Source organism: Entelurus aequoreus, linkage group LG17 (assembly GCF_033978785.1).
Source record: "Entelurus aequoreus isolate RoL-2023_Sb linkage group LG17, RoL_Eaeq_v1.1, whole genome shotgun sequence".
In the NCBI taxonomy this organism is placed as follows: domain Eukaryota; kingdom Metazoa; phylum Chordata; class Actinopteri; order Syngnathiformes; family Syngnathidae; genus Entelurus; species Entelurus aequoreus.
In genome coordinates, this window is record NC_084747.1 from 9378370 (window position 1) to 9402921 (window position 24552).

General features: G+C 40.6%; 1 protein-coding gene across 2 annotated transcripts; it reads right to left on the reverse strand.

The window, feature by feature from the left end:
- Window positions 1-1412: 1412 nt before the first annotated feature.
- Window positions 1413-23875, reverse strand: LOC133632224 (zinc finger protein 771-like). 2 transcript variants are annotated; one of them, XM_062024529.1, is made up of 5 exons: window positions 23807-23875; window positions 23573-23725; window positions 16795-17106; window positions 12991-13269; window positions 1413-3250 (listed from the first exon to the last, which is right to left on the reverse strand). In XM_062024529.1, exons 2-5 carry the CDS (start codon window positions 23679-23681, stop codon window positions 2286-2288), a joined length of 1665 nt encoding a protein of 554 aa, XP_061880513.1. In that variant the 5' UTR covers window positions 23682-23725; window positions 23807-23875; the 3' UTR covers window positions 1413-2285. The 2 variants fall into 2 exon arrangements, with proteins under 2 accessions (XP_061880513.1, XP_061880514.1); XM_062024530.1 differs by lacking the exon at window positions 12991-13269.
- Window positions 23876-24552: the final 677 nt, after the last annotated feature.

A 24552-nucleotide genomic window follows, 5' to 3' on the forward strand; every position in this document is an offset into this window, starting at 1 on the left:
CCTTGGAAGGCTGTTTACGGCACAGACAAGCGCTGCTTCTTTTCCCACTTCTTGTGGACGGTTGATCACCTGAGCACTAATGTGTGCTGGTGAACTTTTTTAACGTCTTCCACATGAAATTGCTTGATGTTGTTCCCAACCAATCAAAGTTGTGTAGCTGCTGGTCTTAGCATCACTCCAACTCATGAGGGAATCTGCTATCACACACAACATCTCCTGCTGGCCCCACTTTGGACTGGACTCTCACTATTATGTTAGATCCACTATGGACTGGACTCTCACTATTATGTTAGATCCACTATGGACTGGACTCTCACACTATTATGTTAGATCCACTATGGACTGGACTCTCACTATTATGTTAGATCCACTATGGACTGGACTCTCACACTATTATGTTAGATCCACTATGGACTGGACTCTCACACTATTATGTTAGATCCACTATGGACTGGACTCACACACTATTATGTTAGATCCACTATGGACTGGACTCTCTCACTATTATGTTAGATCCACTATGGACTGGACTCTCACACTATTATGTTAGATCCACGATGGACTGGACTCTCACACTATTATGTTAGATCCACGATGGACTGGACTCTCACACTATTATGTTAGATCCACTATGGACTGGACTCTCACACTATTATGTTAGATCCACTATGGACTGGACTCTCACTATTATGTTAGATCCACTATGGACTGGACTCTCACACTATTATGTTAGATCCACTATGGACTGGACTCTCACACTATTATGTAAGATCCCCTATGGACTGGACTCTCACTATTATGTTAGATCCACTATGGACCGAACTCTCACACTATTATGTTAGATCCACTATGGACTGGACTCTTACGCTATTATGTTAGATCCACTATGGACTGGACTCTCACGCTATTATGTTAGATCCACTATGGACTGGACTCTCACGCTATTATGTTAGATCCACTATGGACTGGACTCTCACGCTATTATGTTAGATCCACTATGGACTGGACTCTCACAATATTATGCTTTATCTAAACTGAGCACCTAAAGGGTTTTTCTCCTGTGTGCGTTCTCTTGAGCCATTTCATCGATCCCTACCAAACTGCATTGAGATAATTTTCAAAATAAAGGGGACCACAAAATAATATCATTATTGGCTTCATTTTAACATACAATCATACGATACATTAGAAATGTCTTAATGCGTTAACATTTTATAAGATTAAAATACAAATTCAATCAATCAATCAAAGTTTACTTACCTGTATATAGCCCTGAATCACAAGTGTCTCAAAGGGCTGCACAAGCCAAATTAAAAGGCATTAAACACACTGGCCTTTCCTTATTGCACTCAAAGAACAATTCACAATTGCATGTGTTACATATAGCGCGCCACAATCCAGGATTAGGTTGGAATAGAAAGTTTTATTGACAATATTTTAAATGCTTCAGAACTTATGGTTGCCACTCTTGGTCTGTGCTTTAGGACAAACAAAATCATTAGTAAATACTAAAGACAACTCTATGGCTAAATGTACACAGATCAAGCATGTAGCAGGTGAAACACACATTGTTTCAGATAAAACACACATTGTTTCAGATAAAACACAAATTGTAGGAATGTGTTACACAATTCAGTCATTTCACTTGCATGAGTTTACGCTAATAATTGTCAACAAGCTCACCAGCTGTGTTTCTGTCTACGTATCTAAATGTGCACACACTACCTGTCACTCTTTGCTCTTGAGCAGGTCTGAATGTTTCTTTTTTTAAATGTTTAACTAAGTTTGGAGTTAAAGTGGCAATATTGTATTGCCTCCTTTGGCGAGGCAGGTCTTAAAGCAGCAGCTTCCGTGTTTATCCTTCAATTTGAAGCACAGATACCTCCATATTGCACTTCGCGTATCCTCTAATGCCCAGTAGAATGTAAGGTGTTTTTTTTGGCATTCTTCCTCTCCACACAGTTTCTGCTTGTATGCGCTTTGTGTGTGCATTTTTGACACAGTCAACAACATGCACCTTGTCTCTGGACTTCACAGCCGCACGGCAGCATTCAGGTGGGGAGAAAAAATGTACCGGTATTTTTCAAAGACTGTATGGTACCGTTGTTAGCTCATTAGTACCCTGGTACTTTATTCGTACCGGTACAGCATGCAACCCTACATCAAGCCTTTTAGAGAGAAGCTTTAGCTGAAAATTGACCAACTGGAAGGTTTTTTCTGTTTCATTATGTGGTGAGTCAAATTTTCTTTTTTATCACACACTGAAAAATAGTTTTTTCATCTTTTCATCCTGTGTGTGTCCTAATGTGTTTGGTCAGATTGCTTTTTTGAGAAAAGCTTTTGCCACACACTGAACAATTAAATGGTTTTACTCTTGTATGTGTTGTCATGTGTTCAATCATATGATGCTTGAGTGAAAATGTTTTATCACAAACCGAACAATTAAAAGGTTTTACTCCTGTGTGTACTTTCATGTGTTCTGTCAAATTGCTCTTTTGCGAAAAGCTTTTACCGCAATCAAAACAATTGAATGGTTTTTCTCCTGTGTGTGTTCTGTTGTGTTGGGTCAAATTGCTCCTTTGAGAGAAACTTTTATTACAAACTAAACATTTGAAAGGTTTTTCTCCCGTGTGCGTTCTTATGTGTTCAGTCAAACCTCTCTTATTAGAAAATCTTTTACCACAAACTGAACAATGAAATATTTTTTCTCCAGTGTGCGTTGTCATGTGTTCAGGTAAATGGCTCTTTTGAGAAAAGCGTTTACCGCAAATTGAACAACTAAATGGTTTTTCCCCTGTGTGCGTTCTCATGTGTTGAGTAAAATTGCTCCTACGAGAAAAGCTTTTCGCACAAACTGAGCAGCTAAAACGCGTTTTACCGCTTACCTTTTTAGAGCTTATAGCATGTTTGTTGTCAGTGTGAGTCCTCATTTCACCTTCACAGTCTGTATCGCTGCTCAAAGTTACTTCAACCTCGTCTTCAGCCTCACTATCTGATGGTGGAGATAAGACGTTGTCTGGTTGTGGTTTCTCTTCATCATCTTCAGTCTTCACAGAGACAACAGTCAGTGGCAACTTGGTGAGATCAGCTTCATCCGGCCCGAGAAGACACTCTCCCTCCTGAGTGATCCAGAGTTCCCCCTCTTCCTCTTTAATGTGTGTGGAGCGTGGATCCTCCTGCTTCAAAGTGGAGCTCCCACTCTCCGGCTGAAGGGGAATTACTTCTGGATGACCAATCAGCTGCTGGACGTCTGCGGGACACAAACACACTTCAGCTCTGACACGATTAAGGTTGTTTCAAATTGGACAAGTCCGGTTTGGATTCCAATTCCTCGTTTTGCTTCCAGTTTCCAACAAGTCTCGACTCTTTTAAGTGGAGGAGTCAAAAAGTATTTATTCATTTATATGAACTTTACAATTTCACATGGGGCTATTTTCAACCAGAATACAAATATCAAACCTTTGCACTTGAATATTTATACAACCCCTGTCAAAACATTATGGACACGCCAAACTTGGGAGAATGTTTAAAATCTGGCATCACCCTGTACATTTTCAGTTCTAAAGCTTACACCTGCATCAGATCTCTTCATTAGTCTGTGGTTAAAAAAGGAGTGTTCACACCTTTGAGACTGTTGCACCTAGGGCTGGGCGATATATGGAATATACTCGATATATCACGGATTTGTCTCTGTGCGATATAGAAAATGACTATATGGTGATATTGGAGTATACGTTCTCACACTGCGGGCATTAAACTACATGCTTTTATCACTCTTTCTTGTCTCTCCTTCTCACAGAGACATAAAACAAGCGCACCTTCTTACATACGTCACATACCGTCACGCTTGCAACGTCACACGCCCTCGCGGAGCAGAGAGGTAGCGACATGGGTAACATTAGCTGTGGTTGTCGCGGTGCGGTGTGAGTGGTAATACGAGAGAGAGAGAAGGTGCCAATCTGGTAACAAATGAAGGAAGAAGAATTAATTCCCAAGAAAAACAGCAGGCGGCGGTGGTTTGGCTTCAAGCGGGAAGATGTTGAACAGACAACCGTAATATGTCAAGTATGGGGCAAAAGCGTTGCTACAAAAAGTAGCAGCAATGCTAATGTGTAGCATCATTTGAAAAGTCACCCGCTCGAGAACGAAGAGTGCTTGAAACTCTGCATGTCAACATCTCTGCCGGTGCCACACCAACAAAATGCCCAAGCAACCATTTCCAGATCAACACCGTATGAAAAAAATAGTCAACAACAGAAGGAGATAACGTCCGCAGGAACCTACCACATAGTGAAGGACATACACTATTTGATTTCCTATTCAGCAACAGGCTGGCCCCAGTTGCTGAACCTGCTGCCATCATCCCCCAACAAGCTGGATTCTGACCTGGCAAATCCACAACAAGCCAACTTCTGAATCTCACCCAACATATTGAGGATGGGTTTCAGAATGGACTGGTAACAGGTGCCGTCTTCGTCGATCTGTCTGCCGCGTACGACACTGTGAACCACCGCCTCCTCCTAAAAAAGACCCCGGAGATGACAAAAGATCTGGCACTCACAGACCTCATTGGAGTCCTCTTGAAAGACAGGCGCTTCTATGTTACTTTAAACAACAAGCAAAGTCGCTGGCGACGACAGAAGACCGGCCTACCTCAAGGTAGTGTGCTGGCTCCACTACTGTACAACATCTATACCAGACCTGGGCATTCTGCGGCCCGTGGGCCGCATCCGGCCCTTTGTACGTCCCTGTCCGGCCCGCGTGAGGCCAATCATAAATTACAAAATACATTTTAAAAAGTATCTATTTCGAGTGTACAATACAACGGTGCTGCTTTTATTTTGAAAAGCGTTATTTGTATTACTTCCGTGTGGACGTATGCTCGTGCGCGCAGCGGCAATCACAAATTACAAAATACATTTAAAAAAACATCTATGTCGTGCGTGCAATACAACTGTGCTGCTTTTATTTTGAAAAGTGTTATTTATGGGCGTATGTCCTGTGAGTGAAGGCGCAAAGCGACAAGTGATCCCTAAAAAAAGTAAAGTTGATGACGAATGGCGTGTTTTCAACAAGACATGGACTGCCAAGTAAAGGTAAAGCCGTGTGCTTAATTTGTGGTACACATGTTGCAGTGTTTAAAGAATATAGTGTAACGACCTGCTGAAGTAGATGTTGTCTTCTTGAGTTGCGTAAATGAGGAGTGAGGATAGACGTGCGTGTGGAAGGAACGAGATAAGTTGAGCTGTGTTAGTATAGGTTGCTCAATAAAAGTTTAAAAAGAGCGTCAGACTTGGTGTGCACTTCTTCTGGACGCTACAATTGGTGTCAGAATTAAAACTTTGCGCATACTGCACTGTTTGTGTGCTCAGCCGGCTACGTCATCGGGAGGTACGTGCCACGTGAGGAGCTCGCCGCAGAGAGAGAGAGAGACAGAAACAGAGAGAGAGAGAGAGAGAGTGTCTACAGGTGCAGCGCACGCTGCTTGCCATGGGGGAATTCTGCCCTCAATGAAGACTCCCAAGTTTGATGGCAAGGCGAACTGGGAGGCATTTCATCCCACTTCTGACACCAATTGTAGCGTCCAGAAGAAGTGCACACCAAGTCTGATGCTCTTTTTAAACTTTTATTGAGCAACCTATACTAACACAGCTCAACTTATCTTGTTCTTTCCACACGCACGTCTATCCTCACTCCTCATTTCCGCAACAGCAACGCTTCCTCCTCCTTCGTCAATCACCTTACAGGCGTGCTACGTTCACAACAAAGAGGATGCAGGATAAAGTGACAGAAATTGATATTTTTGCATTGTATTATACATCAAGAAGTGTTGTGTAAGAAAGTGTTAAAAATAAAACCATCAAAAGCCATCTGCTTTTGTATAAAGATAAGTTAGGTTAAATGAAAATATTATTATTATTATTATCTATCTTACGGTATATCAAAAATAATTTAAGCAAAATTTAATTGAAATATTGTCGGTGTGGCCCTCCAGCAGTGCTCGGGTTGCTCATGCGGCCCCCGGTAAAAATTAATTGCCCACCCCTGATCTATACCAACGACCAGCCAATGGACCAGAACACTGAACGATTCATCTACGCTGACGACCTCTGTGTAACATCTCAAGAGAGTACCTTTGAAGCGGTAGAAGCAAACCTCACCTCAGCTCTAGATGAGCTACTCCTCTACTACGAGCAAAACCATCTACACGCAAACCCTGCGAAGACCCAAGTCTGCTCGTTCCATCTCCGGAACCGGGATGCAAACCAACCTCTTAACATCAAATGGTCTGGAACACCACTTGAGAACTGTACCAACCCTGTCTACCTTGGCGTAACCCTGGACCGCACCCTCTCCTTCAAGGAACACATCAAAAACACCAAACTGAAAGTCAGCTCCCGAAACAACATTTCACGGAAACTGACAAATTCCAAATGGGGAGCCTCAGCACAGACACTAAGAGGTACTGCTTTGGCCCTGTGCTATTCCTCGGCGGAGTATGCATGTCCTGTCTGGGAGAGATCAACCCATGCCAAGAAACTGGACCCAGCACTGAACAACACCTGCCGCTTGATCACTGGTTGCTTGAAGCCTACCAACCTGAACAACCTGCATCTCCTCGCTGGCATTGCCCCTGCAGACGTGAGACGGGAAGTTGGCAGCCAAGTAGAGTTCACAAAAGCTACCAGTGATGAACGCTACCTCCTCTATGGACGTGAACCCTCAGCCCAACGTCTGAAGTCAAGGAGAAGCTCCCTCAGCAATGTCCAGTCCCTAACAACATCTCGGGAAGAAACCAGACTTCAGCTATGGACACAAAGCAGTGTTTCCCATAAACTGCCAAGATACCTGTGGCGGTGGGGGCGTGGCTATGGGCGTGGTCACCATGACATCATCGAGTAATTTGCATAATTTACTACAATGATATGATTTTCTCTAAAAGGCTCAAAAAATGTATACTTACTAATTAATAATAACAGTTTTGTTTTAAACGTCCATCCATCCATCCGTCCATCCATTTTACAATATAATTACAACACTTTATGTACATATTTATATACAGATTTGAACAATAAGTTATTCACTGAAATATATTTATTAATTGTGGTTCTTACAAAAAATATATCTTATAAAATATAAAAGCTAAAATGTCTCTTAAAGCTCTGCCCCTTTAATTAGTGCATACTAAATAATTTAACTTTAGCCTACTACTACAACCATATTATTTACCAGCAACATAAAGTGAAACAGAGGCAGAGGTGTCCTGCCACAGTCAGTAACAAATAAACAGAAAACAGTAGTGGTCAAATACAAATAAGGCAACAAGAGAAGTATCCTACACTTCTCTTTTGTAAAGTAAATTTGAACAGCCTATATGGGCATCTACATCAACTATATGATTTGCCTGAGAAGCTGGACAGGACAAAAAATAAAAAATAAAAAATTAAAATTACAATTTTTTTATTTTTATTTTTCATTTGTGGCGGACGTATTTCTTTCGTGGCGGGCCGCCACAAATAAATGAATGTGTGGGAAACAGTGCAAAGACTAGAGAAAGACCCCTCTCCTATTGACATGGGAATCGCCCCTTCTGAAGACCTGCCCCCCGGCTCAGAAACTCCATGGGTCCAGTGGAAGACACTAAACCGCCTGAGAACAGGAACAGGGCGATCAGAAGCTGCTATGGCCAGATGGGGCTACAAAACCGGCCCAACCACCTGCGAATGCGGAGAAGAGGACCACACGATGCAGCACTGCCTTGTCTGTCCTCTGCTACCCAACCTGTGCAGTCTAAAAGATCTCGCAGAGTTCAAAAGACTGTGTAAAGAAATGGGAAACTGTCGTATAACCAAATGCTTCAAAGACACGAAAAGAAGAAGAAGAATTTCCTATTATGCAGCTCATTTTTATGTGACAGTTATTGAAATATCTTGTGTGACATCATGCACAGAAGGGCACTTTATTTGTTATAAACTATTGTAGTGGCGTTCTGTACAAAAAGTGCACTTTAATTGAGTGTTGTTTGGATATGTCATCTTAGTGACATCATGCACAAAAGTGCACTAATAGCTTGTTTTGAAATGTCTCTGACAATCTTGCACTTTCTGTTTGGAAATGACATGAATGTTTGTGCCACTGCTTAATAACTGTTTAATAAATACACTTTTAGTTGTGATTTCCCTCTCTGCATGAAAGTTTAAAAGTAGCATATATTAATGCAATATGAAGAAGAATGTTTTAATGTAGACACATAGAATCATCATACTGCTGTGATTATATGCATCAAGTGTTCATTCAAGGCTGAGGCAAAATATCCACATATACTACCGTTCAAAAGTTTGGGGTCACCCAAACAATTTTGTGGAATAGCCTTCATTTCTAAGAACTAGAATAGACTGTCGAGTTTCAGATGAAAGTTCTCTTTTTCTGGCCATTTTGAGTGTTTAATTGAGCCCACAAATGTGATGCTCCAGAAAGTCAATCTGCTCAAAGGAAGGTCAGTTTTGTAGCTTCTGTAACGAGCTAAACTGTTTTCAGATGTGTGAACATGATTGCACAAGGGTTTTCTAATAATCAATTAGCCTTCTGAGACAATGAGCAAACACATTGTACCATTAGAACACTGGAGTGACAGTTTCTGGAAATGGGCCTCTATACACCTATGTAGATATTGCACCAAAAAGCAGACATTTGCAGCTAGAATAGTCATTTACCACATTAGCAATGTATCGAGTGTATTTCTTTAAAGTTAAGACTAGTTTAAAGTTATCTTCATTGAAAAGTACAGTGCTTTTCCTTCAAAAATAAGGACATTTCAATGTGACCCCAAACTTTTGAACGGTAGTGTATCTATGGTGTATCGTGACATGGCCTAAACATATCCACATATTGATAAAAGGCCGTATCGCCCAGCCATAGTTGCACCAGGTGGATTGACTAGAATTATGTCTCCAACGCGAGAGATGTCAATTGCAACAAAGGAGTGGATTATCCAACTTTTTAGCAAATGTTGCAAAAGATCTTGATCGTTTAGTCAGGTTCATCTAAAATCTGGGCTAGGGCACCAGCAACATGGGAAGGTTGTAAAAAGCAAGCATACTGGTAGTCACCTGAAATGGTTTTCATTTCACAGGTGTGCTTGACGCTCATGGAGAGAATGCCAAGAGTGTGCAAAGCAGTAATCAGAGCAAAGGGTGGCTATTTTGAAGAAACTAGAATATAAAACATGTTTTCAGTTATTTCACCTTTTTTTTTTGTTCAGTACATAACTCCACATGTGTTCATTCATAGTTTTGATGTGACAATCTACAATGTAAATAGTCATGAAAATAAAGAAAACGGATTGAATGAGGAGAAGGTGTGTCCAAACTTTTGGCCTGTACTGTACATACATACATACATATAGACATGAAATATTTCAATAAAGAATGAGTTTGATAAAACATCCAATATGTTTTTTTCTTTCTTCCTTGCAAGAAACAGGAAGTGGCAAAGCAAGGTCGGTTGCATGGACAAAGGCACTCGCTAACTGAACAAAGGCAGGAAGTGATGGATGATCAGTGGGAGTGACACACTAAGTATTAAAGGCCTACTGAAATGAATTTTTTTTATTTAAACGGGGATAGCAGATCCATTCTATGTGTCATACTTGATCATTTCGCGATATTGCCATATTTTTGATGAAAGGATTTAGTAGAGAACAACGACGATAAAGTTCGCAACTTTTGGTCGCTGATAAAAAAAAAGCCTTGCCTGTACCGGAAGTAGCGTGACGTAACAGGAGGTAGGATTCCTCACAATTCCCCATTGTTTACAATGGAGTGAGAGAGATTCGGACCGAGAAAGCAACGATTACCCCATTAATTTGAGCGAGGATGAAAGATTCGTGGATGAGGAACGTTAGAGTGAAGAACTAGAGAGGCAGTGCAGGGTGTATCTTTTTTCGCTCTGACCGTAACTTAGGTACAAGGTCTCATTGGATTCCACACTCTCTCCTTTTTCTATTGTGGATCACGGATTTGTATTTTAAACCACCTCGGATACTATATCCTCTTGAAAATGAGAGTCGAGAACGCGAAATGGACATTCACAGTGACTTTTATCTCCACGACAATACATTGGCGAAGCCCTTTAGCTACTGAGCTAACGTGATAGCCTCTGGCTCAAATGCAGATAGAAACAAAATACATAAATCCCTGACTGGAAGGATAGACAGAAGATCAACAATACTATTAAACCATGGACATGTAACTACACGGTTAATAATTCTCAGCCTGGCAAAGCTTAACAATGCTGTTGCTAACGACGCTGAAGCTATCTTAGCAACTTAGCAACCGGACCTCACAGAGCTATGATTAAAACATTAGCGCTCCACCTACCCCAGCCAGCCCTCATCTGCTCATCAACACCCGTGCTCACCTGCGTTCCAGCGATCGACGGCGCGACGAAGGACTTCACCCTTCGGCGGCTAGCATCGGCTAGGCGTCTGCTATCCAAGTAAGTACTCCTTGTTGTGTTGCTACAGCCAGCCGCTAATACACCGATCCCACCTACAACTTTCTTCTTTGCAGTCTCCATTGTTCATTAAACAAATTGCAAAAGATTCACCAACACAGATGTCCAGAATACTGTGGAATTGTTCGATGAAAACAGAGCAGTTTGTATGGTGACACATTGGGTACGAATACTTCCGTTGCCGTCGTGACGTCACGCGCATACGTCATCATACATAGACGTTTCCAACCGGAAGTTTAGCGGGAAATTTAAAATGTCACTTTATAAGTTAACCCGGCCGTATTGGCATGTGTTGCAATGTTAAGATTTCATCATTGATATATAAACTATCAGACTGCGTGGTCGCTAGTAGTGGCTTTCAGTAGGCCTTTAACTATCAGGTTTGGTTGCACCTTCTTGTCCTGCCATTGATCCTCTGCATGAAGTGAGAAGAGCAACTAAAAACGAGAGCTGTAGAGAGTGAACAAATTGCCAATAAAAAAAAAGTTAAAGTCACCTCATGTGACCGATTGCATTTTTTGTATTCTTTAAATAATCAGACCAAGGTGCTCGTAATTAGTAACACCACCTTAGCACTAGGGTAGTCCGATAATATTGGACTGCCGATATTATCGGCCGATAAATGCTTCAAAATATAATATTGGAAATTATCGGTATCGGTTTCAAAAAATAAAATGTATGACTTTTTAAAACGCCGCTGTGTACACGGACGTAGGGAGAAGTACAGAGCGCCAATAAACCTTAAAGGCACTGCCTTTGCGTGCCGGCCCAATCACATAATATCTACGGCTTTTCACACACACAAGTGAATGCAAAGCATACTTGGTCAACAGCCATACAGGTCACACTGAGGGTGACTGTATAAACAACTTTAACAATGTTACAAATATGCGCCACACTGTGAACCCACACCAAACAAGAATGACAAACACACTTCGGGAGAACAGCCGCACCGTAACACAACATAAACACAACACAACAAATACCCAGAACCCCTTGCAGCACTAAGTCTTCCGGGACGCTACAATATGCACCCCCCGCCCACCTCAACCTCCTCATGCTCTCTCAGGGAGAGCATGTCCCAAATTCCAAGCTGCTGTTTTGAGGAATGTTAAAAGACATAATGCACTTTGTGACTTCAATAATAAATATGGCAGTGCCATGTTGGCATTTTTTTTCCATAACTTGAGTTGATTTATTTTGGAAAACCTTGTTACATTGTTTAATGCATCCAGCGGGGCATCACAGCACAGTGTTCCAGTGAGGTTTGAGACGACTGCGTGACAAAAACATGCACATTTCCGTAGTGGATGATATAGGGCCGTATGTAAACTGAGCAACTGCAACCTATTTTTTGTACTCAAAAGTTGCCATACGAGTAAAAATGTTGCCAAAAATTAAGCAACTAAAGTTGCTTTTTTTTGGTGTGAGTGCAATTTCATGTGTCTTACGAAATGTGTCTTCTGAGTTCATCTTTTCAAATAAACTGAGCAGCTATAAACAGGTTTTCACCTGTGAGTGTTCCCATGGGACACTTAATCGTGCTTATCGCTAAGAAACTTCAGCTGCAAACTGAACAACTGAAAAGTTTTTCTGTTTCATTGTGTGTTTAACTAAAGTTAGTTTTATCACAAAACTAACAATGACATGTTTTTGTTTATCCTGTGTGTGTTCTGGTGTGTCTAGTCAAACTGCTTTTTTGAGAAAAGTTTTTATTGCAAAGCGAACATTTAAATGGTTTGTCGCCCGTGTGTGTTCTCAAGTGGATAGTCGCGACTCTCTTTTGCGAGAACTTTTTATCACAAACTGAACAATTAAAGGTTTTTTCCCCAGTGTGTATTGTCGTGTGCTCAAGCATATTTTTCTTTTTCGAAAAGCTTTTGCTGCATACTGAACAATTAAATGGTTTTTCCCCAGTGTGTCTCCTCGCGTGGTCAGTCAAATTGCTCTTTTGGGAAAAACCTTTGCCGCAAACTGAACAATGGAACGGTTTTTCTCCTGTGTGCGTTCTCATGTGTTGGGTCAAATTGCATTTTAGAGAAAAACTTTTATCACAAACTGAACATTTAAAAGGTTTGTCTTCTGTGTGTGTTCTTCTGTGTTCAGTCAAAACGCTCTTATTAGAAAATCCTTCACCACAAACTGAACAATTAAACAGTTTTTCTCTTGTATGTGTACTTATGTGTTCAGTCAATACTCTCTTATGAGAAAAGCTTTTAGCACAGACTGAACATTTAAAGGGTTTTTCTCCGGTGTGTGTTCTCATGTGTTGAGGTAAATAGCTCTTTTGAGAAAAGCTTTTATCACAAATTGAACAACTAAATGGTTTTTCTCCTGTGTGCGTTCTCATGTGTACAGTCAAATTGCACTTTTTGGAAAAGCTTTTAGCACAAACTGTGCAACTAAAACGTTTTGTACCTCTTAACTTTTTAGAGATTTTGGAGTGTTTGTTGTCAGTGTGAGTCCTCATATCACCTTCACAGTCCGTATCGCTGCTCAAAGTCACTTCAACCCCGTTGTGTGGTTGTGGTTTCTCTTCATCATCTTCAGTCTTTACAGTGACAACAGTCTGCGGAATCTTGGTAATATCAGTTTCCTTCGGCCCTAGAAGACACTCTCCCTCTTGAGTGACCCAAAGTTCTTCGTCTTCCTCTTTAAAGTGTGGGGGTTGCAGATCCTCCTGCTTCAAAGTGCAGCTCCCTCCCTGCGGCTGAAGTGGAGGTGCTTCTGGATGACCAATCAGCTGCTTGATGTCTGCAGGATTCAACACAAACACACTTTAGCGCTGACGCGATTAGGGTTAGCATCACTTCCGATTTCTCATTTTGATTCCAGTTACCAACAATTCTCGATCCTTTTAAGGCAGGTCCAAAAAGGATGTTTTTATCTATATGAACTTCACAGTTAATTTCACATGGGGCTTTTTTTCTATCAATACAAAATTATCAAACCTTCGAATTTGAATATTTATACAACCCCTGTTAAAAAAAAAAAATGGAATCCCACCGTACATTTTCAGGTAAAAAAGGAGTGTTCACACCTTGGAGAGCTGTTGCACTGGGTGGATTGATATTGATGGAACGAGATATTTTCCATATATCCATATTTAAGTGTTACTTCTTTCTAAAAACTCCTATAGTCATATTTACATCAGCTAATGTCTCGTGTGGTACAAAGTGCTTGGATTCGAGTGTCCTTGGTTAGAGTCAGAGCACTGTCTTTGTTGAGACTGCCATTACATTCCTAAGATAAGAAGCACAGCTAGACTGGGGAAACAGCAGGTGGGGGGGGACAGGAGAAGGAGGGAGTAGACAGGAGTTCCGGGGTTTTGGTAGACCGATCTGGACCGGGCTAGGGAACGCTTGGGTGCTGGGTTGGTCTCAGGTTTGTCCTCTAAGCTTGGAGAATAAACCACAAAATACCAACTTCTGCCTGGTGATTGAATATAAACAACAGCATATTGCCATAAAAAGAATCTGGGAGAGACTAGCAATTTGAATTCCCCATTGGAGGAATGCTGGTCAACGCAACAATATGAATCATGTCAATTGAAACTAAGGAGAGGATAACCAAACTTCTTCAAGATGTTGAAGTCACTCAATGTTGCAAAATATGTTAATTGTTCTCAGTCAGCTGTGTCTAAAATCTGGAGCAAGTAACAACAACATTGGAATGTTGTAAAAGGCAAGCAAGCATACTGGTAGACCAAGGAAAACATTAAAAAGCGTCAAGACAGAAAATGTCAAGCAATATGATCTCAGGGCATTCAATCGATCGCAACTGGACTGTTTGGTTTGTCTTAGAAGACGTGTCGCCTCTTGTCAGTTCATGCTCATAGACTTTGCTTGGTCAGATCTAGTCTAGCGGCTGGTGCCAAAATCCCAAATATTTATACTCCAAAACCAGAAGGGTGTGCCTGGGCAAGCGGATGGTTTTGCCCGATCGTAGTGAGAAAAACAACACAAATGAAATGAATATGGCTCTTATGAAGCCAGAACAATATTTGTTTCCTCTGCCAAAAAAGTATATTGTATGTTTATTTATTTTAGTTATTTAAAAAGATATGGTTAAAAGATGTGTGTGTGTAAATACTTTTTGAGCATATTCAACAAAACTGATGATGATAATGGTAACCGTGATCATTTTGGTCACAATAACTTTATTTGGCCTATTTATTTATTGCTTTGGTTGTGTATATTTTAGGGATGTCCGATAAATGCTTTAAAATGTAATATCGGAAATTATCGGTATCGGTTTCAAAATGATCGGTATCGGTTTCAAAAAGTAAAATTCATGACTTTTTAAAAGGCCGCTGTGTACACGGACGTAGGGAGAAGTACAGAGCGCCAATAAACTTTAAAGGCACTGCCTTTGCGTGCCGGCCCAATCACATAATATCTACGGCTTTTCACACACACAAGTGAATGCCAAGCATACTTGGTCAACAGCCATACAGGTCACACTGAGGGTGCCCGTATAAACAACTTTAACACTGTTACAAATATGCGCCACACTGTGAACCCACACCAAACAAGAATGACAAACACATTTCGGGAGAACATCCGCACCGTAACACAACAGAACAAATACCCAGAACCCCTTGCAGCACTAACTCTTCCGGGACGCTACAATATACACCCCCTGCCAAACCCTAGTGCCCCCCCCCACCCCAACCCCGCCCACCTCAACCTCCTCATGCTCTCTCAGGGAGAGCATGTCCCAAATTCCAAGCTGCTGTTTTGAGGCATGTTAAAAAAATGCACTTTGTGACTTCAATAATAAATATGGCAGTGCCATGTTGGCACTTTTTTCCATAACTTGAGTTTATTTATTTTGGAAAACCTTGTTACATTGTTTAATATATCCAGCGGGGCATCACAACAAAATTAGGCATAATAATGTGTTCATTCCACCACTGTATATATCGGTATCGGTTGATATAGGAATCGGTAATTTAGAGTTGGACAATATCGGAATATCGGATATCGGCAAAAAAGCCATTATCGGACATCTCTAGTATATTTAAGGGTGCCCCACTGCCTCCTTACCAAAAAAAGAACCAATTTTATTGCTTTCGGTTGTGATTTTTATTAAAGTGACAAATGTTGACTCTTTTTTTTTTTAATTGTTTGTTTTATTTAAATTGGAAATTTTAAAAGTTTACATTCCAATTACAATGTTAAACTATATGAGGAACACAAGGTTATTGCATTTGAAATGGGTACACTTGCATTACATCAGTCGTTAATTTGGTCTCAAAATAATCATGACCAAAAAGTGTTTGTCGACAATAATTTGAAGGTTAATATATCCATCTATCCATCTTATTCCGTTTATCCGAGGTCGGTTCGCGGGGGCAGCAGCCTAAGCAGAGAAGCCCAGACTTTCCTCTCCCCAGCTACTTCGTCCAGCTCTTCCTGGGGGATCCCGAGGCGTTCAGGTGGCATCTTGACCAGATGCCCGAACCACCTCATCTGGCTCCTCTCCATGTGGAGGAGCAGCGGCTTTACTTTGAGTTCCTCCCGGATGACAGAGCTTCTCACCCTATTTCTAAGGGAGAGACCCGCCACCTGGCGGAGGAAACTCATTTGGGCCGTTCTTGTCCTTTCGGTCATAATCCAAAGCTCATGACCATAGGTGAGGATGGGAACGTAGATCGACCGGTAAATTGAGAGCTTTGCCTTCCGGCTCAGCTCCTTCTTCACCACAACGGATCGATACAGCGTCCGCATTACTGAAGACGCCACACCGATCCGCATGTCGATCTCACCATCCACTCTTCCCTCACTCGTGAACAAGACTCCGAGGTACTTGAACTCCTCCACTTGGGGCAGGGTCTCCTCCCCAACCCGGAGATGGCACTCCACCCTTTTCCGGGCGAGAACCATGGACTCGGACTTGGAAGTGCTGATTCCCATCCCAGTCGCTTCACACTCGGCTGCGAATATATCAATATATATCGTCCAGCAAAATGTGTTATCGGCCCAGGCCGAATATCACCCCTGGTATCAAAACTATCAATGTGAAAATGGGAATCATGTTTAAAAATGTGGAAGATTCCGGGAGAATCGGAATGTAGGACCTGGCTCCCAACGATGCCCAAACCTATTCATGAGCATATTAATAAGCACTGTATTGTTTGTTTTGACATACTGGGAGGTTCTAGAAGACTGCTGTTCCTTTCCGAGTGTGTGGTTACCTCTTGGCAACTCATACTGCCATTTAAAAAGTTGTTAAAGCACAGTGATCTTAAATATATTGAAAGTGTTTTTATATCACCTCCACAGTCTGTATCGCTGCTTGAAGGATCTTCAACCTTGTCTTCAGCCTCTCTGTCTGACAGTGGAGCTTTTAGGTTGTCTGGTTGTGGTTTCTCTTCATCATCTTCGGTCTTCACAGAGAGAATACTCAGTGGCAACTTGGTGTAATCAGCTTCCTCTGGTCTTAGAAGACACTCTCCCTCCTGAGTGATCCGAACTTCCTCCTCTTCATCTTTAATGTGGGGGGGCTGTGGATCCTCTTGCTTCAATGTGGAGCTCCCCCCTGACTTAGGGGGAAGTTCTTCTGGATGACCAAACAGCTGCTGGACGCCTGGGGGACACAACACAAACACACTTTAGTTCAGACATGATCCATGAACTCGCTACACACTTTCTTCTATGTACTTTCTTCACATCTCCTGCAGGGGGGCTGGCGCGTGACTTGCAATTCTCTTCCAAAACACCAAGGGGCAGTGTATCCTGAAGGAGCAACCGCAGCCATGTGGACTAGATATTTACCAGTATGAGCAATGACAATCCCAACATCGACATCTTTGTTGGCACTGGAACTAATCATTCGGAAACATCAGTTTACTTTTAATGGACGTCATACTCATAAACCAGAGGAAAAGACGTTTGTGAGGGTGAACTGTGCAAAGCCCTACACCAGTTGCAGCAGAGGAAGGAAGAACTTGAGAAGATGCTACCTCAGTAGAAGCATTTAAGTCCCATCTTAAAACTTATTTGTATACTCTAGCCTTTAAATACACCCCCCTTTTAGACCAGTTGATCTGCCGTTTGTTTTCTGCTCTGCCCCCCTCTCCTTCGTGGAGGGGGGGGGGGGGGGGGCACAGGTTTGGTGGCCACGGATGAAGCGCTAGCTGTCCAAAGTCGGGACCCGGGGTGGACCACTCGTCTGTGCATCGGTTGGGGACATCTCTGCGCTGCTGACCTGTCTCTGCTCGGGATGGTCTGCTGCTGGTCCCACTATGGACTGGACTCTCACTATTATGTTAGAACCACTATGGACTGGGCTCTCACTATTATGTTAGCTCCACTATGGACTGGGCTCTCACTATTATGTTAGATCCACTATGGACTGGACTCTCACTATTATGTTAGATCCACTATGGACTGGACTCTCACTATTATGTTAGATCCACTATGGACTGGACTCTCACTATTATGTTAGATCCACTATGGACTGGGCTCTCACTATTATGTTAGATCCACTATGTACTGGACTTTCACTATTATGTTACATCCACTATGGACTGGACTCTCACACTATTACGTTAGATCCACTATGGACTGGACTCTCACAATATTATGTTAGATCCACTATGGACTGGACTCTCACTATTATGTTAGGTCAACTATGGACTGGACTCTCACTATTATGTTAGATCCACTATGGACTGGACTCTCACAATATTACGTTAGATCCACTATGGACTGGACTCTCACACTATTACGTTAGATCCACTATAGACTGGACTCTCACACTATTATGTTAGATCCACTATGGACTGGACTCTCACTATTATGTTAGATCCACTATGGACTGGACTCTCACAATATTACGTTAGATCCACTATGGACTGGACTCTCACAATATTATGTTAGATCCACTATGGACTGGACTCTCACACTATTACGTTAGATCCACTATAGACTGGACTCTCACACTATTATGTTAGATCCACTATGGACTGGACTCTCACACTATTACGTTAGATCCACTATAGACTGGACTCTCACACTATTATGTTAGATCCACTATGGACTGGACTCTCACAATATTACGTTAGATCCACTATGGACTGGACTCTCACAATATTATGTTAGATCCACTATGGACTGGACTCTCACTATTATGTTAGATCCACTATGGACTGGACTCTCACACTATTATGTTAGATCCACTATGGACTGGAATCTCACACTATTATGTTAGATCCACTATGGACTGGACTCTCACTATTATGGTAGATCCACTATGGACTGGACTCTCACACTATTACGTTAGATCCACTATGGACTGGACTCTCACAAATTATATGTTAGATCCACTATGGACTGGACTCTCACTATTATGGTAGATCCACTATGGACTGGACTCTCACACTATTACGTTAGATCCACTATGGACTGGACTCTCACAAATTATATGTTAGATCCACTATGGACTGGACTCTCACACTATTACGTTAGATCCACTCGACGTCCATTGCAGCGGTCGCCCAGGGGGAGGGGGGGTCCCCACATCTGCGGTCCTCTCCAAGGTTTCACATTGTCCCATTGGGTTGAGTTTTTCCTTGCCCTGATGTGGGATCTGAGCCGAGGATGTTGTTGTGGCTTGTGCAGCCCTTTGAGACACTGGTGATTTAGGGCTATATAAGTAAACATTGATTTATTGATTGATTGAAGAACCATTATACAACAACTTTCAGCTACAGCACGATTGCAAAAGCCACAACAAACACATATGCCACAACACAAAAGCATGAAGCACAACTTTAAGCCACAAAGGACACAAAAGAAGTGACAGCGGAGCAATTTCCTCTACACAGCATATTAGTATTAATGAAAAAGTTAAAAAAAAAACGTTATTTTTGACTGAAAAAGCGGTCACACTTTTTTTCAACTTGGATCATTACACCGTTTTTAACATGATTTCTCAGGAAGTCGGCGAGTTGCCAAAACTTGTCTGCTGTCACTTTTGCCCCGTCTTTATATTGTCGTGTTTTGTCTTATAAATGTTGCGTTATGGCTTTCTGTTGCTGGGTTGTGGCGCCTGTTATTTGGTGTGACCTTTCTCTGCTACTGTAGAGAGCAGTAGCAGGTCAACCTACTGCTCATCTCATCTGAAGAGATTTGGTTGCGCTTAATCACCATTTATTTTGTATGCGTATTGTTCCTTTATCAATAAAACAACAGTAAAAGTAGCAGGTAAACCTACTGTTCATTGAACCTGAAGGTTGCACTTTAATTGTTATCTTATTTTATGTTGAAAAACAAGCAGAAGTAGAAGGTGCATTTACTGTTAAAATGTTGGTTACTGTATTTTCATTTAAATGTTCTTGAATATTGAATACGGAAAATGTTTCCTCTTGTTAATTCAACCTAAAGTGTTGGTTCAACTTTATTCAAATAATATTAGACATCAGACAAACGTTATTGATCCACAAGGGAAGTTGTTCCACACAGTAGCTCAGTTACAAAGGATGGAAAGGGTAAGGATGGAAAGGGTAATGCAGGTGTAAAGGTATAATATGTGAATGCATTGGCCATTAATTGTTGTTTATTTGCCTGTTTGCATCTATAATTCATCCATACATAATCCCCCTGACAAGTAATCCATTAATTAGAGATGTCCGATAATATCGGCCGATAAATGCGCTAAAATGTAATATCGGAAATTATCGGTTATTTTTATTTTATTTTTTTTAAATTAAATCAACATAAAAAACACAAGATACACTTACAATTAGTGCACCAACCCAAAAAACCTCCCTCCGCCATTTACACTCATTCACACAAAAGGGTTGTTTCTTTCTGTTATTAATATTCTGCTTCCTACATTATATATCAATATATATCAATACAGTCTGCAAGGGATACAGTCCGTAAGCACACATGATTGTGCGTGCTGCTGCTCCACTAATAGTACTAACCTTTAACACTTACTTTTACTCATTTTCATTAATTACTAGTTTCTATGTAACTGTTTTTATATTGTTTTACTTTCTTTTTTATTCAAGAAAATGTTTTTAATTTATTTATCTTATTTTACTTCATTAATTTTTTCAAAAGTACCTTACACACTGTATATATTAACACATATATACAGTGTGTTAATTCCATGACTGTATATATCGGTTGATATCGGTATCTGTAATTAAAGAGTTGGACAATATCGGATATCGGCAAAAAGCCATTATCGGACATTCCTACCATTAATTGTTGTTTATTTGCTTGTTTATATCCATAATTCATTCATACATAATCCCCCTGACTAGTAATAGCAGGAATATGAGAAACTTCACCAGCAGTGTCCAGTATCCAGTATTTATTTCACAGTCACACTGGTGGATTTTTGCTTTGCAAAAAAGTTATTGAATTGTTTTCAACTTACCGAAATGTTTCAGGATCTTTCTAAAAAATAATAATATTGTGCCTGAATCAGCAAATAACAAATTCTGAATGGAATAGTCGTTAAAAACGAATCGTTAGAGCCCTCGTATCGAAAAAAAACCAACATGTAAATGATAAAAATGGTAACAGCAATAAATTAAAATAATATAGCAACATAAGTTTTTCCGTTTTAATTATTTTTAAATACGTTTTTTTACACCTCACACTTATTTTTGCCACCATAGAGTGTCTGCTTGTTGTGTCAAGTAAAATGTGTGTCAATTGAATGCCAAAATACCGTATTTTTTGGACTATAAGTCGCTCCGGAGTATAAGTCGCACCGGCCGAAAATGCATAATAAAGAAGGAAAAAAAACATATAAAAGTCGCACTGGAGTATAAGTCGCATTTTTGGGGGAAATTTATATGATAAAAGCCAACACCAAAAATAGACATTTGAAAGGCAATTTAAAATGTCTAAAGAATAGTGAACAACAGGCTGAATAAGTGTACGTTATATGAGGCATAAATAACCAAGTGAGAAGGTGCCTGGTATGTTAACGTAACATATTATGGTAAGAGTCATTCAAATAACTATAACATATAGAACATGCTATACGTTTACCAAACAATCTGTCACTCCTAATCGCTAAATCCCATGAAATCTTATACGTCTAGTCTCTTACGTGAATGAGATCAATAATATTATTTGATATTTTACGCTAATGTGTTACATTTCACACATAAGTCGCTCCTGAGTATAAGTCGCACCCCCGGCCAAACTAGGAAAAAAAACGGTACTTTCACATTTCCATTGCAGTCACATTTATTGGTGCAATACGTCTTTGGACAATCTTTCCCAGTATTTAGGTCAAAGCATAATCATTTTGCACATTATGCTTGTGTGAGATGCTTTTTGAAACCTTTATTTGGTTAGTACAGTCAAACCCGATGTGGCTTACCGCGCTGTTATTGTGAAGGGCGGAGAAGTGTGCTGTGCTTGAGAGCGAGGCTGTTTATAAAAAAAAGAGCACCTCTCAAGTAGTGACTGTTTGTACATTGATCTTACATTGACGATGTTGCTCACAACAACACAAGCAGTTGAGAAGTGTGTGTAGTTTTTGCTAGTTTTAGCTTCGTAGTTTAGCCAGAGTTTTAAGTGGTCGTCTAGACGTTGTTCAGGAAGGGGTGTTTAAGTGTCTTGTGATAAATTTTTTTCCCAAACAGATGTTCCAATTTTCGTGATAGTCTGCATTTACAGAGGATTCCGTTTTATTGGCCAATTTTGGGACTCCCGTCTGTGGTTACATTCACGCGGAAATCATATGACCTCACTTTTTTGTTGAGTTTAATGATGACTTGTTAGCTAAATGATGCTCACTAGTCCGTTACATTCCGCTCATGAAGCTTAAGTACGCAGCTGATAAGGTTTCTGCGGGAGTGAGACCAGCGCTGTAACGTTGACCTGTTTGAATAAATGTTGTTAAATCATTTTAAAAAATCTGGCCTCTGACTGTTCAAATCGGAGAAGGCAGGAAGATTAAAACACTGGAAAGCAAGCGAAGATTGTGCTAAGAAACTCTGGTCAAAGATCAGTTGGAGTTGAAGATTGTGCTAATAAACTCTGGTCAAAAGATCAGTTGGAGTTGAAGATTGTGCTAATAAACTCTGGTCAAAGATCAGTTGGAGTTGAAGATTGTGCTAATAAACTCTGGTCAAAGATCAGTTGGAGTTGAAGATTGTGCTAATAAACTCTGGTCAAAGATCAGTTGGAGTCTGTCTAACTAGGAGAACGAACCTCTTAGATTTGACTCCCTCGAGTGGCCTTGACGCTGCAACAACAGGAGCAGGCTGTTCTGAAAACATCCCCAGAAGACACCTCAATGATGGACGCTTTTGACCTCCCTCCCTCCTCAACGACACCCGGAGTCGAACTTTTGCTTGCATGCAGAACGGCCCCAGGCCTACGGACACTACATCAACACACCCAAGACAATGGGCGTATACACACACACCCCTCCACCCCGACCCCACGCCTTCACCACCGCTTGGTTCCCCTTCGGGGTGATGGACGGCTGGCAGCGCTTTATAGCAGCAGTCGACCTCCAGGTCCCCAACTCCCCCCTGTTGCGAGTGTCGTGATTATATGTAACATGTTTATGTGTGCATGGCATGGAGGGTTTTTTCCCACTCCAGACTAGGCCCTTAGGAGCCCAGTCTAGATTGTATTTTTTTACTTATCTTCTTCCCCAGCGTTTTACCTTTTCCCCATCTTTTACGGGGCGCCTTGTGGCCACCCATCAGCGTTCCTGTTCTGTAACCCTGTACACTGTTTGTTTGTTTGTCTCATCTTGAACGGGTTTGTGCTGAAAACATAGTTTCGTTGTACTTGTGCAATGACAATAAAGTCCTATCCTATCCTTGGGAGCAGTTACACTCTTCCTCTTCCTGGAAACTCGTCTTTCAAATCAGTATTTTCTTGACATAATCGGTTCTCTTGTTCATCCAGTTTCTTAAATGATATTCTGCTTTACATCTCTGATTTAAACTCTCCTGCCTTCTTTAAGCTAACAACAATGGCGGTTCAAAGTCTGCTAATGTATCATCAACGCTCTTTTCAGGCCTTACAAATTACGTTATTAGAACCTTTAAGTCAATTACCTTTATCTGCAGTTTTGGTCTTTATCTCCGTTGGTGATTTGCTGGAAGATTCTCTTTCATGTTCTCTTTTAGCGGACGTCGCCATCTTAGCATAGCAGTAGTCGTCCATCTTCTATCACGTCTTCAATCTTCACTCCATTGCTCCCAACTCAACTTCCGTTTTGTGTGTTTTAGAAAAGACAAAATAGGTATTTGTTACTACATTTGCTTTTAGAACGTACATTTAAGACTTACCCGGAAAGCCACAGCCGCTCAGTCCGCCATCTTGGTCCGCTCCAAAGTCTTTGCGCTGCGCGATCAGTTTGCGCATGCGCGAAAAGTAAACTACTTCCGTTTTTTGTTGAGGTTTTTTTCAAAATAGTGGTACGTCAACAAAGTCGAGTCGTCAATCTTCTCTTCAGGTGACTCTTTCGTTACTTAGATGTGATTTTTATACCAAAAAAAAAATACCCATAAAACTTTCTTCATTCCACTAGCAAGTGTATAGAAAACTAATTTGCAAACACACCGTTTTTTTATTACATGTTGCTTTTGTTAATGTATGTAAAATCTGTACCACAACCACAGACTTTCCCTATTGTGGAATAAATGAAGTATATCCTATCCTATCATATAGTCCAGGGGTCCCCAAACTTTTTGACTCGGGGGCCGCATTGGTTACAAAAAATCATATTGTTTAAAAATGCATTTTCCCATCGATAACGTGACATCATTGTGCTCGGTGTGTACATATATATATATATATATATATATATATATATATATATATATATATATATATATATATATATATATATATATATATATATATATATATACATATATATATATACATATATATATATATATATATATATACATATATATATATATATATATATATACATACATATATATATATATACATATATATATATATATATATATATATATATATATATATATATATATATATATATATATGTATATATATATATATA